The sequence below is a fragment of the Hyla sarda genome, chromosome 3, assembly GCF_029499605.1.
Source record: "Hyla sarda isolate aHylSar1 chromosome 3, aHylSar1.hap1, whole genome shotgun sequence".
NCBI lineage: Eukaryota > Metazoa > Chordata > Amphibia > Anura > Hylidae > Hyla > Hyla sarda.
In genome coordinates this window covers 245,699,297-245,715,235 of record NC_079191.1, presented here as the reverse complement: position 1 = coordinate 245,715,235, position 15,939 = coordinate 245,699,297, and the positions used below count along the sequence as shown (strand labels likewise).

Genomic DNA, 15,939 nt, shown 5'->3' with positions numbered 1-15,939 from the left:
AGCGATACTCCAGTTATAAAAAAATATATATATATATATATATATATATATATATATATATATTTATTTTATGCCCTAGGAGATAAGGATCTGATCATAGGGACCACCCCAATCTACTTAACTAGGCCCGGTTGCTCCCCATTCAAGACCACTGCTTCTCCCCAACCATCAGAGACATGCTAAACAGCAGTGAGGGCCCGCTCAGCCAGTCTCCAGCCAGAGTGGCTAGAACAAAACCTCCCCTCAGTAAGACACATGAAAGCTCACCTAGGGGGGAGATTTATCAAAACCTGTGCAGAGGAAAAGTATCCCAGTTGCCCATAGCAACCAATCAGATCACTTCTATTTTTTTAGCCTTTCCAATCTGATTGGTTGCTATGGGAAACTGGTCAACTCTTCCTCTGCACAGGTTTTAATAATCTCCCCCTTATGACTATAAGCACACATATACACATATAAGATGACAAAGGAATGGTTTAGGGATAACTGTCCTTGAGTGGCCCAGCCAGAGTCCTGACTTTAAGGGGTTGTCCATTGAAAGAAAACTTGTATATGGTGCAAAAAAGTATAATAAAGCAAGTTACAAATATTATGTGATTAGCTATACTGCACAGATCTTCCATTATCAGCAGAGCTGTCTCCCTTGCAGCTGTGAGGTCCCATCACACATTCTGAAAGCAATGAGCTGTATCCCTTCCTAATATGTGTTTCAGCTAAACAAATATTCTGCTTAAGACGACAGTGTGGCGAGTTCCATGTCTTTCATGAGCTTTTTTTTGGATGTATCTGTTTGTTGAACAGTATCTTTTGACATTGAGCACCCTTGTCTAGCTGACAGTATATTCCTATATTACAGGGCTAAGTTCACACCTGCAGTGCCCAGTTAAGTTTTTCCTTTGGCTTTATGCTAATGAGAAGTAATAGGGGGTACACAAAAGCGCTGTCAAATACCGGCCATGCATTGGCCAGTATTTGACAGCGCACATTCCTTTTTAGCCGCGGCAGCTCACTGTACAGTAGCGCGGCCCAAGCTGCGGCCGTGGCTACTGTGAGTGAGCTGCCTGGTTGCCGGGGAGACATGTGACCTCCCCTTACGTTTCGCGGAGTTGCCGCACAACGCAGGAGGACGTCATACGTCAGTGCGGTCCCACCGAACGGGTCGCACTGCCTCAAGCGGCAGCGAACAGTGTCCCGCTGGAGGCCAGGTAAAAAAGAAAGTTAACAACTGTGTGGGCCAGAGGGGGGAAGTGTATTGGACGAGGTGGGGGGGGGGGGGGGGGGGGGGAGTGTGTATTGGACGAGGTGGGGGGGGGGGAGGAGTGTGTATTGGACGAGGTGGGGGGGGGAGGGTGTATTGGACGAGGTGGGGGGGGGAGGGTGTATTGGACGAGGTGGGGGGGGGGGGGAGGGTGTATTGGACGAGGTGGGGGGGGGGGGGGAGGGTGTATTGGACGAGGTGGGGGGGGGGGGGGGGAGGGTGTATTGGACGAGGTGGGGGGGGAGGGTGTATTGGACGAGGTGGGGGGGAGGGTATTGGGCGGAGCACAAGGCATTAAGATGGAGGGGGAGAGGGATAATGGCGGCGGGGGTGGGGGAAGTAATAAAGCACAAGGCATTGCATTTTAATGCCTTGTGCTTTTTCTCCCTCATCCCCCCTCCGCCATTATCCCTCTCCCCCCTCCATCTTAATGCCTGGTGCTTTATCCCTCTCCCCCTCCATCTTAATGCCTTGTGCTTTATTACTCCCCATCCCCCCTCCGCCATTATCCCTCTCCCCTTCCATCTTAATCCCCTTGCACCATTCCCCCTTCCTCTGATCCCCTTTTGCCATATCGGATAATAATGGCACAAGGAGATTAAGATGGAGGGGGGAAAATGGCAAAAGGGGATCAGAGGGAGGGGGGAAAATGGCAAAAGGGGATCAGAGGGAGGGGGGAATAATGACACAAGGGGAATAAGATGGAGGGGGGGATAATCAACCCCCCCCCCCTCCATCTTAATTCCCTTGTACCATTATTATCCGATATGGCAAAAGGGGATCAGAGGAAGGGGGAATAATGGCGCAAGGGGATAAAGATTGAGGAGGAATAACAACACAAGGGGATAAAGATGGAGGGGGGGGGATAATAACACAAGGGGATAAAGATGGAGGAGGGAATAATAACACAAGGGGATTAGTATGGAGGGGAGAGGGTTGATTATCCCCCCCCTCCATCTTTATCCCCATATGTTATTATTCCTCCTCCATCTTTATCCCCTTGTGTTATTATCCCCTTGTGTTATTATTCCCCCTCCATCTTTATCCCCTTGTGCTATTATTCCCCCTCCATCTTTATCCCCTTGTGCCATTATCATCCAATATGGCAAAAGGGGATCAGATGGAGTGGGGAATAATGGGACAAGGGGATAAAGATGGAGGAGGAATAATGGGTCAAGGGGATAAAGATGGAGAAGGAATAATAACACAAGGGGATAAAGATGGAGAAGGAATAATAACACAAGGGGATAAAGATGGAGGAGGAATAATAACACAAGGGGATAAAGATGGAGGAGGAATAATAACACAAGGGGATAAAGATGGAGGAGGGAATAATAACACAAGGGGATAAAGATGGAGGGGGGATAATGACACAAGGGGATAAAGATGGCGGGGGGAATTATAACACAAGGGGATAAAGATGGAGGAGGAATAATAACACAATGGGATAAAGATGGAGGAGGAATAATAACACAATGGGATAAAGATGGAGGAGGAATAATAACATAAGGGGATAAAGATGGAGGGGGGATGCATAAGTATAAAGGTAAGAACACGCCTTTTGTCCGCGGGTACCCCTTGCGCGCAAGTTCCGTGCGAGGGGGTACCCGCGGACATACTTTCAGCCTTTGGGGGTACAGTCGCCAAAAAGGTTGAGAACCACTGCTCAAAACCCAAACATCTCTGGAGAGAACTGAAAAAAGGTCTGTCCACCCAAAGTTGCCGTGCAACCTGAAAAAGCTTGAGAAGATCTGCAGAGAAGAATGGGATAAATTCTCCAAATACAAATGTGCAGACCATTAAAAAAAAATATATATATATATTATATTATATTAATATATATATATATATATATATATATATATATATATATATATATATATATATAAAAAACTGTGTAGGAGTCTGAGAACAAATTTCTCATATGGGAACATTGCTGTTGTAAAGTTTTATTTTTTATTTTTTTACATTTATCCATTATATAACACTGCACAAATATAGGATTATAATGGAGCAAAAGTAGGCATATACAATGCACATCTCTCCCCAATGCTGAATTTACAGTTTAGACTGTACAGTACTGTTATATATTGTCATTATCTGAGAGAGTGTGCTATAGAAATAAATAAAGGATGTCTAGTGTTTTTTTTTCTGTACTTTTTTTTTTTACTGTGGTTTTTCTCACGCCACCTTTTAGATGGTGTAGAGTTGCATCTCGATTTTGCTCTTTGCGACTTTTTACCGCTGCATAGTGAAAAGGATAAATGGTGTACTGCAAGTCAACAAAGAATGTAAAGAATGTCTATATGAAAAGTTTAAAAAAAGTTTAAAAAAAAACCACACTGCGCAAAATATAGACAACAAAACTGCTCTAAATGCAGTGATCTATATCCCCCATAGGGAAGCGGGATTTTCGCACGTGTGTATGTGCAGTGTATGGAAGAAATAGTAGCTATTCCTTTCCTCCTAGATCAGGAACAAAGTTACATAAAAAAAACTTAAATTGGCAAATTATTTCACCATCCACCGGTGAGAAATGTTTAGAGATTTCAGAAAGAAGGATACAAAAAGCTTGCTTACCAGAGAAACTCTGTGTGCAGAGTACACCACCGTTGACCTTTGGCTGGGGTCCCAGGCCCTTCCTGAACTCTGTTTAGTTGAATCTGTTCTGCCAGCCAATTGCCACTGCCATTTCTCATAACAAATTTATCCAGAAATACCAATTGGCTCTCAGGGCCATAAAACCAATTGTAGTTTGAATCTGCTATGGCAACAGATCTCTGAAAACCTAGGACAAAGCAAATTATATAATTATTATACAGCTAATATTCCGTGAAATCAGTATAACATTAACAGATGTGAAACTGAAGCATATTCATTGGAATGGTGAGCGTCCCAATACTAATCTGCATTATAAAAGAAGGGGGGGGAGGGGCAGACCCTTTAAACTTACGAAAGGCTGTTCTGCTTTAATTATTATTATTATTAATAATATTATTATTATTATTATTAAAGCTTCAGTGCATGCATAATAACAAAATGTGAACCTGCAGTCACATGTTAATCCACTTCATGTGCCTAACTAGTCTACAGTCTTTAAATGGGCACATTCAGATAAAAAAAAACTTTTGACATGTTGTAAAGCATGTAATACCAATAGGTTTTGCAATTGCTTTCATTAGAAAATTTTCAGTATTTCATACTGAAAAAGCCAGTCAAACAACTGCCCCCCCTGCCTGCTTGGATACATACTAGTCCTGCTGTGTCCATACATCACCTATGTCATGGACACACTTCCTTGATTGACAGCTGTGAGCGCAGGGCTCATCACTGAAGGAAAAATCCTCCCACTGTCAGCTTGTGTCCCGCTACTGTCAGTGAGGACAAGCTGGGAGTTGTAGTTTTGCTAATGCTAGGGGAGATGTGAGCAGACAGCATACTGAGGCAGGGGGTGGAGACCTGCACAGTGAGGCCACGCCCCCTCCCTTTGGGAGGAATTCAGACTAGTGAGCTAAATTAAATGTGCAATAAAAAAAATAAAAATAAAGGTGCTAGACACATAAAAATTTGATGTAAATGGTCAGGATTAGGTACGGAGTGATATTTAAAAAAACGGGTAAGCTTTAAGTTAAGAACGGCTATACGCTTATGAGATCTAAGTGGAGAAGCTATGTTGCTGGCAGTCAGATCTGGCCTCCCCATGAAGATTCTTTTGAAACATGTGTAGAGGTGGAGGTGGGGAGCGCACAAGATTTCCAGATGTCCCTGACAGGTAAATATGAGGGATCTCATATTTCCAATATATAGTATTGCATTGCTAATGATTATTTATTGATCTTTTTTGTTCATATTGTGGATTACATACTGTGTTATTATCGTGAAGGGTCCCCACTGTTGTTCTTGGAGTAGATGTTTTTTAAGGGTGGGTGATTTTATTGGAGGGCTTTCCTTGTATTGTATATTTTGTAGATAAAGATTTTGCATTCATTGAGAGATTTTGCATTCATTCTTTTGTAGGTTTGGTATCTTCCAGGGAACAAAAGGATTGGGCAGTTAAAAATAGGCATGCCGATCCTTTTCTCCCCAATCATCAATACCCGGAATACTCCTTTAAAGGAGTACTGTAGCCTAATAAATGTAAAATCATTCAAGAATGACAAATAATTCTTAGCATGGGATGAAGGTAAAAAATAAAATGCTCTAAATAAACACTGTTAAAGCCAAACATAGAGCGCGAGGATGAAATTAATATTACAGCCATTCCATTTAAAGAATGGTTTCTCTGAACTAACCTCAATCTTACAAAGCTTACAATTATAGTGTTGTCTGAGGTTGTATCTGGTTGTAGCCGCACATGCAGTTTTGTAAACAAATCAGTGAACAGCTACAACAGCAAAACGTTCCTACTGGACATAATATTAGAATTTATGAAGCAAAGGCTAGACAAGGCCGGGAAAAGAACTTTCAGAGGCATCCTGACAGGCTCCACCATTACTAGCTAGTCTGTTTTATTTTGAAACGCTGCAAAAATACATGGGCAATATAGCATCTATAATCTGTCCATTCCTCAGATTTCCTAGGTAAAAGGAAAGCTGAGCTATTTGTTGTTTTGGACAAAATCAGACAGACAGTTTTTGTGTCAGAATGAGAAATTTTCCCAATTGTTTACATCTGGCCCTGACAAAGCTTATCGAAGATGGTCTCCTTTATTTCTCCCTGCCCTACTCTACTCAGCTTGACAGACAGGCCTATTTGAGTACAGGGAGACAGCAAGAGATTCATGAAGTAAGCCGAACCAGACAGGGAGAATCCAAAGAGACAATCTTCTAGACACTTTGGCACAGAGTTATCATTCTGATTGAGACAAAAACTGGTCCATAGTAACCAATCACAGCTCAGCTTTCATTTTACCAGAGCTCTTTCAGATATGGAAGTTGAGCTATCATTGGTTGCTAAATTAATCCAGTTTTTATCCTGGACTGACTGGAGTTTACCAGTGCCCTGGGTCAGTTTAAAGGGGTACTCCGGTGGAAATGTATACATTTTTTTAATCAACTGGTGACAGAAAGTTAAACAAATTAGTAAATTACTTCTATTAAAAAATCTTAAATCCTTCCAGTACTTATTAGCTGCTGAATAATACAGAGGAAATTATTTTCTATTTGGAACATAGAGCTCTCTGCTGAATCAAGAGCACAGTGCTCTCTGTTGACATCTCTGTCCATTTTAGGAGCTGTAGGAGAATAGGAGAAAATCCCCATAGCAAACATATGCTGCTCTGGACAGTTCCTAAAATGGACAGAGATGTCAGCAGAGAGCACTGTGCTCGTGATGTCAGCAGAGAGCACTGTGTTCCAAAAAGAAAATAATCCTTCCAGTACTTATTAGCTACTGAATACTACAGAGAAAATTAAGATTTTTTTATAGAAGTAATTTACAAATCTGTTTAACTTTCTGGCACCAGTTGATTAAAAAAAAAAAAATAAAAAAAAAAATATTCCACCGGAGTACCCCTTTAAACTTGCTTTTCTCTGCAAAACATCAGCATTCAAGAATAAATTTCATTTGTTAGCGATGAGGAAGCCAGTCAAGATTTCATGCTGCCAGTGGTTCTGCCAGCATAAAGTTACTGAGAAACCAATTCACGCTATAGCAAGTGTAGGATTACAAATTTGAGCCCTAAATGGTCCCACAACAAAAGAGATCACCAATTTGCTGTGCAGCCCTACTTAAAAAAAAATGTATTGCAAAGTTTCTATCTAATGTCCAATGTTAAGGCTAGTGTAGAATATTACATTATATATATATATATATATATATATATATATATATATATATATATATATATATATATATATATATATATATATACACACACACACACACACACACATACATATACACACACACACACATACATATACACACACACACACACACCCTTTTTTTTTTTTTTTTTTTTTATATTATAAATTTGAATAAAGTGACATTTTCAAAAAAAATTCCCCCTGCTAAACCACATACTACATTAAGGGTATCCTGAAACCAAGCTACAGTGAAATGGAAAAAATAACAGACTAATTCTAGTAGGTTCATGAACGCATACCAAATAGTACATTTAGTAATAAAAAAATAAAATTTCTTATTTTCATCTGGAAAAACTGTTCTGTTTAGATAAATTGTTCAAGCTTTCCAGAGACTTACCTGGCAAAACAGTTCTGTACATGAAAGCGAAGTGTTGTTTCAGCCAAGGATGGCCGAAATGATTGATATCAAAATGTCTTTGGACGAGAAACATATACTGGAAGAGTGATCTTGTTGTATAGCTGCCATAAGCCACTCCTTCATACAGTGACCCATCTGTCACATCATTTAACAGGACTATGGACTTCTCCATGATAGTGAGAACCTGCTTTGTCCAGAAGTAAGCTTCTTGCAAATATCCTAATAAACAAAAAAATATATATATATTTAAAGTACAGAAGCAACAGAAGGGCCATTCTTCAGCAGCTACTAACATAAATTACCAACACTCCATACTATATAATTTTAATGTAATCATTTTTGCATTATGCTATGGTTACACCTGCATCAGAGGCTCAGATAAAAATATAGAAATCTTGGTGGAATCAAACAGTCCCTTATGTTAAGCAACAGGGTTTTATGACACCGATGGTGTCCATTGTGTGAAAATACCAACAGTAGTGTAGTCTCCATTTACTATGTAGCTATACAAGAGAGTAAGTAAATAAGGGGCACTTATCAAGTGTATTCAACACACAATACAAGCAAGAAGGGAAAAACTCTAAAGCAATGTAAGTCTTCTGCAGTTATGCTATAAACCAAATGGGACACAGCTTCCGATGCTCCCTCTGTGTCCCATTATCACCGCTCCAGCTTTCCGGTGGGGTCTTCTTCCTGGTTGCCCATGGAAAACACATCACAGTTAATTGCAGGCAGCAGTGATGTCCTGCCTTGGCTGGCGATAGGCTGAATGGCAGGGTGATGCAATGAGCCCTGGTTGCCCATGGTCTCCGGGAAGAAGACAATACGAGAAAACTGGAATGGCGACACTGAAGGAGTGGTGGCAGGTCGTGTTTGCTGTTTTATAGTTTGGCTGCCTGGGCATAATGGAAGATGAAATTTCTGCATGGAATCTCTTCTTTAAGAATAGGGGATAAGATGTCAGATCGTCGGGGTCCCGCTGCTGGGGACCCCCGGGATCTCCGCTGGGGCAACTCGCTATCATTACTGCACAGAGCACGCTCACTCTGTGAGTAATGACCGGCGATACAGGGGCCAGAGCATCATGACGTTGCGGCTCCACCCCCTTGTATTGAGGGGGCGGACCGTGAGGTCACAAGTCTATGGGAGGGGGTGTGGTAGCCATCACACCCCTTCCCATTGGCTTACATTAAGGTGGCGGGCTGTGACGTCACAAGGGGGGTTGAGCCATGACGTCATGATGCTCTGGCCCCTGTATCGCCGGTCATTACGCACAGAGTGAGCGTGCTCTGTGCAGCATCAGCGGGACCTCGGCAATCTGACATCTTATCCCCTATCCTTTGGATAAAGGATCAGATGTCTAGGGGCGGAGTACCCCGGCTAGGTACACACTATGAAATTTCCGAGCGTTATTTTGTTTAGAAATTAGAAATGATGCTCTAAAATTCCAATACAGCAGGATCCAATTGTCAGTGGGACTTCGTTGCACAGCACAGTACGCGGGTGAAACGGCTGTTACCTGCCCGTGTTTGGCGTCCTGCACCCCCCCCGTCTTCCACGCTCTGAAGTTATGTCGGAATAAAGCACTTTTTTTTACCGGCAGCTAAGTGATGAGTACATCCTTCTCTCTTTTGCTACAATATTGTACTGCGACTTGTGCATTACCCGTGGATAGCACCACCACATAGAGGGGAAAGAGAGAGGGGAGGGGGGGGAAAGAGAGAGGGGAGGGGGGAAAAGAGAGAGAGATCTCTATATCTATTTTTTTCCATTTTTTTTATATAAAAAATAAAATATTGGTATATTATATATTTGTATTGCAATAAATCAACTCCAATACCAAACCACAATAGTGGAGAAACAGCAAATATATTGGAAAACACTGATTAAGACCATTCAAACATTGTACTTCAAGCTGTTGCTAAATTACAACTCCCAGCATGCTTAGGCATACTGAGAGTTGTAGTTTTGCAACAGCTGGAGGTGCACTGTTCGGAGAACACTGGTCTACATAGTGTATACTAAATATAGCAGATACCAAAATGAAGGAATAGACAGAAGCAGCCATGGTGTAGAAATTAAGTCGTGTCAAGGACATTTTAGCACCCTTTATAACCACACTTTATCAGGGTGGTTTGCAAAGTTAAAAGGACATCTGCAGCGATAACAACTTGTGCCCTATCCACAGGATAGGGGAGAAGTGTCTGGGATCCCCCCAACACTGGGACCCCCTTCGAGACAGTAGACAGCATGCCCCCTCTCCATACAGCTCTATGGGAGAGGCGGCGAGGCACGAACGTGTCGGCCGCGGCATCATGCTGCGGCCGACACGCCTCCTGCACAGGAGAGCCACGGCCCAGTGCAGCAGATCGGGGGTCCCAGGGTTTGGACCCCCGCGATCAGACACTTATCCCCTATCCTGTGAATAGGTGATAAGTTGTGTTTGCTGCATATTTCCTTTAACAGGATACTCCCCCCCTAAAACATCTATCCAAAGGATACAGGATAAGAAGTCTGATCACAGGGAGGAACCGGCTGCTGGGACTCCCCTGCGATCTCCAGCACAGCACCCGTTATTCATTCATGTCTATGGGATGGAGTGTGATGGCTGTTTACTAGTCTTACCGCCCCCTCCCATAGACATATTCAGTACATCTGCGGTGCCGGCTCCAACATCATTGGGGTCCCTGCGGCCGGACCCCCGTGATTAAACCTCTTATCCCCTATCCTATAGTACAGACAATTCAAATAAATGCTTCATATTCAGCGCCCATTAAACATACCTTGGTTCATCATAACCAGGCTTCCAGTTAGCAGTGCTACACAGTTAGTAGGCTGATGGTTGTGAAGATACTGAAATCCCCACCCTCTCCTATAGGAGGTTTCATACATGTAACCTGAAGCGTTTGCAATTACTTCAAGAAACCTTTCTTTTTGGTGTTTAGAGAAAGAATGGTACAGAAAGTCATAGGCCGTGGCAAAGCCTACAAGAGAGTGTGCCAGAGGGACCTCATCCCACGGAGCATCCTTCACTAACCTGTAAAAGAAACAGATAATGCTCATATGGAATATAGCCGAGACATTAATGTACATTACACAAACTGTAGTTTGCAGCTACATGTCAGGCTGTCTGATGTATACTTTACATTACAGCAAAGCTCCATTTATAGATTTACGGTCATCATTTAAAGGAGAACTGTGGTGTAAAATTTTTCATTTCCCTTGTGCCCGGGCTACAAAAACTAAAAAAAAAAAAAAAAAAAAAAAAAAAAACCACACTTTTTTTTAAACTCACCTTCCAACGTTCCCCCATTGCATAGATATCTGCATCCCAGTCCTTCGGTGCTGGTCTCCTTCCTGCTTCCTGGGGACGGTGAGCCAAACTGTGCTCAGCGTATGGCCAGCCGCAGCAATGGCTCGCCTCAGCCGGTGATAGGCTGAGTGCACTGTCATGTAAGGAGCCCGGGCATCAGGGAGAAGGCGGGGCCCAGGCTCCTTACATGACAGTGCGCTCAGCCTATCACCGGCCAAGGCAGGACATCGCAGTATGGCTCACTGTCCCCAGGAAGCAGACCAGCACCGAAGGGCCGGGATGCAGTTATCGGTGCAGGGGGGGGGGGGGGGGGGGGGGGGGGGACATCAGAAGGAGAGTTAAAATGTTTTTTTTTTTTTGTTTTTGTTTTTGTTTTTGCAGCCAAGGCACAGGGGAAATGAAAAATGTTACACCACAGTTCTCCTTTAAGCTTCCTTCAGACATACTTTTTGGCCTGAAAACTGCACTTTTTTCTTTAATACAGTTTGTTTTTGCAACCCACCCAGGAAAAAAATAAATAAATAATAATAAACCCTTCACAAAAAATACTAATACACACACACACACACACACTGCTTTCCTGTCATCTGATGATTATTTCTAAGATTCTAGGATTTGTATTAAAGAACATTTCAGATTTCACTATTGACTTATTGACTCCCAACTAAAAAAAATAAAAAAATATAAATAAAATACACAAATGGGAGGTAGCAAAAACTAAACAGAAACAGGGTAGTGCAAAATTGGGGTAGTGAAGAAAAGAAAGCTTTTTGATGAGGTGAGGTGGTCAACATAGTCTATTATTGATAGAGATATATTAATATATATATTAACATGGTCGTTCTTTTGTTTCCCCCTCTACTCCAGCAGTGGGAAGGGTGAGGTTCTTTTTACAGTACAAGTGTAGTGATACTGCTGAGATAATGAAAGTAATGAAAGTATATTTAGTTAATTGCAAATTCAATAAATTAATAACTAAAAAAGGAAAACAAATGCCATGTGTCGCAAAACGCTTTGTGCGAAATCCTATTGAGGGTATGTCCACACGTACAGGATCTGCTGCAGATTTGATGTTTGTAGTTACAATAAGTAGCATTATTACTGATAAAAAACAAACAAAAAAAACACAGATGAGTATGCCAACATGTCATCTGTATTTGTCAGAATGGACATCTGACAACAATAAAGCAAAATCACTATGCATACTTGTAATAAATACAGAGTTAAAATTGCTGGTTTAGCATCCCACAAATATCTGATAAACTAAAAGGGCATGCACAATAATCCATCTGCTCCTCTGCAAATAATGCTTTAAGGGCTATCAATATAGAAGGATTTATAGGGGAAACTGTAACAAAAAGAAATTGTAAAACAAGTCATATCTACAAACAGAAGAGTATCACTGAAACAAATCTGAATGGCTACATGTTGTTTATTCAGAGACAGTTTATGTGATTCAGCCAAAAATGATTTCTGTTTTGACTAGGCCTGGTCTAACAAGGACTTCCACATGAAGTGCCCCAGAACATATCCGGCAGCTTATTAGCTAAGGTTCCAACCATGTGAACTCCATACAGAACATCTGTGCCAGGCATGATGATAGAAATGCACACGTTTCATGCTAGCCTGTGCTTAGAGTAGAAAGGATCAAAGAAAGGATCTGCAGTAGTTCAAAATCCAAAAGCAAAACCCTCTGGCAAAACCATGCAGTATACATTTGGATTGGATGACTCTGCATGAAAGGACACAGCAGAATGCAGTATTCCATACAAAAAAAGAAATAGGTCAATGTACAAAGAGACCAAAAGGCTACTCTAATACGCTTCGCATCTGTGGGAATGCAAAACATATGAGCAAGCTTTCCCAGCACATATGGACAACATGCACTGCTAACAGCCTTGTGACTTTGAAGCTTTCAAATATTCACAGGATACTGTACATGTGAATACACCCTTAAAGAATGACAATGCAAACCAATCTGTAGGCATCATGTTATAGAGCATTAGCTGAGAAGATTGATATATAGTTTTGAGGTTAAATCTGTTTACTCTGGACTAAGTAGTCAAGTGGGCGGTCATACTCATTGATTGACAGCTGAGTTTAAGTGTGCACAAAGAGATCAGGACCACCCACTTGACTATTTTTCCCCAGAGGTTTACATGAATAAATGACATAATATATGTCTGCTCAACTCTTTTTTTTTTTGGACTGCATTTTCAATGTGACAGATTCACTTGACCTGTGTTATAGTTAAAACTTGTATTCCTCACAAAACAATTGCATCCTTTTCCATAACTCTGCTGTTTAACTCTTATTTCTACTAAATCTTTAGGAAAAATTTGACATTACAACTTGGCATTACCTTTCCCCTTGTCAGCATTGACTGACCATTTTATGATGTCTGATCGCAGGTGTCCCGGCGCTGCTCTACGGCGCGGCACCCCAGTCATCTATGCACGGAGCGCACTCTGCTCCATGCCGGATGACTGGTGACTACAGCCACCACGCCCCTTCCTTTCTGTCTCCAAGCTTCTGTGTTCTGGACCCCGCTGGCATGGAGATCACAAGGGTCTATAGTGGCGGGATAAGATATTTTTCAGTGGAGTACCCCTTAAACAGTGTATAGAGGCACACCTCAAAAATGGTAACACCAGGGCAGTCTTTAATGCGGGGAAAAAGGGGCAGCTGCCCTGGGCCCTGTCATTCCCTGGGGTCCAAAGCAGCTAGCTCTTTAGCCCCTACGTTAAAATAGGCCCAGCAGCCCACACAGGCTGCCTGCATAGGCCGCCCAGTGCCCGTCAGCTACATTTGCAGAAAAAGAGGGCCGGCCCTGCGATGTCCCAGCCAGCCCTATTTCCTTACTTAGGCCCTGGATGATGACGTGGGCTGCGTAACCACCTGACCTGCGTGCGCACGTCCCTGCTGCGTGCCCCACGTGTCAGGGTAGTGTAGGAGGCTTCTCCCCTAGTGGCTGCCACCTGCCTGAGGTCCTGCCAGTGGTCTCTGCCACTGGAGTCTCCCCAAAAGGAACCACCAGTCATGAACTGATTTACCATTCTGGTACGCAGAAAAGCTAGGTGACAATTTCTCACCTAGCTTTTCCATGCTCCTGAATGGCATGTCTGCTTTTGGGGGCTTCCGTTTCTACGCAAAAAAAAAAAAAATGAATACGTTTAAAAATGTCCTATTCTGACCCCTATAACTTTTTTTTTTTTTTTTTCCGCATAAGGGCTAAATTTTTGTGCCGTAATCTGAAGTTTTTATTGGTACCATTTTTGTTTTGATTGGACTTTTTGATAGCTTTTTATCCATTTTTTTATGGTATAAAAAGTGACCAAAAATACGCTAATTTGGACTTTGGAATTTTTTTTACGTGTACGCCATTGACCGTGCTGTTCAATTAATGATATAATTTTATAGTTTGGACACTTACGCACGCGGCGATACCACATGTTTATATTTTTATTTACATAGTTTTTTGTTTTTTTTTATAGGAAAAGGGGAGTGATCCAGACTTATTAGGGAAGGGGCTAAATCCAATTTATTAACACTATTTTTTTTTTTGCAATGTTCTAGCCCCTATAAGGGACTATAACATTGCACACACCGATTTCCTACACTGATCACTGCCACGCAATAGCATGGCATTGATCAGTGTTATCGCTGCTCGACCGCTCCTGCCTGGATCTCGGCCACGGAGCAGTCATTCGGCGATTGGACAGCGAGGAGGCAAGTAGGGATCCTCCTCGCGTCCTGCAAGCTGTTCGGAACACTGCGATTTCACCGTGGCGGTCCCGAACAGCACCACTGAGCTCCCAGGAAGGTTTCACTTCAGACGCGGGGATCATAGTTTAAGGGTTAATACCGGGCATCACCGTGATCGGTGATGTCCGGTATTAGCTGTGGGTCCCAGCCGTTATATCGCGCGAGCCGGCGCAGGACATAAATATGTCCTGCGTCAATAAGGAGTTCAAAAGGCCTCTGAAAAACGAAAGAAGCGACCTGATTGGTATCTATAGGCAACTGCACCTCTCTTCGACACAGGTTTTGATAAATATCTCCCAATGTGTCACTGGTTGAGAAAAGTGCACTGTGTAGAAAGCCCCTCAAAATTGATTTTTTTCACTTTTGTACCACTAATATTTGTTGTGTGTTTCACTGTAGATTTCATGGTAAAATAAGTGATGTCATTTTAAAGTACAATTGGTGACGCAACCAATGAGCCCTTATACGGGTTATGTCTGTTAGGAGGAGAAGAGGGAAAAAAAACGAAACCCTTAATGGCATATCTGTTTATATCAGCTCAGCTATTATAAACAGATATGCCATTCAGGAGCATGAAAAAGCTAGGTGTGAAGAGCTTTTCCTTGTTTCTGAATAACAAATCTTATAGCTGTACTACTTTGTGTGTAAAAATGTTTCCCTACCAATTCTGCAGAAACTATATACCGTATTTATCGGGGTATACCACGCACCGGCCTATAAACACGCACCCTCATTTAACCAAGGATATTTGGGTAAAAAAAGTTTACCCAAATATCCTTGGTAAAATGAGGGTGCGTGTGTGCGCGCGCATGTGTATACCCCGATACACCCCCAGGAAAGGCAGGGGGAGAGAGGCCGTCGCTGCCCGCTCCTCTCCCCCTGTCTTTCCTGGGGTCTAGAGCCCTGCTGCCCGGCTTATCGGCGTATAACATGCAGATAGACTTTAGGCTAAAAATGTTAGCCTAAAAAGTGCGTGTTATAAGCCGATAAATACGGTATGTCTGGAAGGAATCGTCACAGCGGTCCGAGCTAGATGGAAACTTAAAGGGGTATTCCAGGCAAAACCTTTTTTTATATATATATCAACTGGCTCCGGAAAGTTAAACAGATTTGTAAATTACTTCTATTAAAAAATCTTAATCCTTCCAATAGTTATTAGCTTCTGAAGTTTTCTGTCTAACTGCTCAATGATGTCACGTCCCGGGAGCTGTGCATGATGTGAGAATATCCCCATAGGAACATAGGACTCCCGGGATGTGAGTCATCAGAGAGCAGTTAGACAGAAAACAACAACTCAACTTCAGAAGCTAATAACTATTGGAAGGATTAAGATTTTTTAATAGAAGTAATTTACAAATCTGTTTAACTTTCCGGAGCC

General features: G+C 42.3%; 1 protein-coding gene across 4 annotated transcripts in view; it reads right to left on the bottom strand.

Annotated features, from left to right (window-relative positions):
- Positions 1-15,939, bottom strand: part of DSE (dermatan sulfate epimerase) — a 48,150-nt gene that overhangs the window by 5,688 nt on the left and 26,523 nt on the right. For 3 of the 4 annotated variants that reach the window (XM_056566369.1, XM_056566368.1, XM_056566370.1), the window contains 3 exons: positions 10,267-10,520; positions 7,463-7,702; positions 3,839-4,046 (listed from right to left, as the gene is read on the bottom strand). In XM_056566369.1, the coding sequence (XP_056422344.1) occupies positions 3,839-4,046; positions 7,463-7,702; positions 10,267-10,520 (702 nt within the window). Of the gene's footprint in view, positions 1-3,838; positions 4,047-7,462; positions 7,703-10,266; positions 10,521-13,158; positions 13,253-15,939 lie in introns of those variants that run through there. The other variant, XM_056566372.1, reaches the window with a different exon arrangement.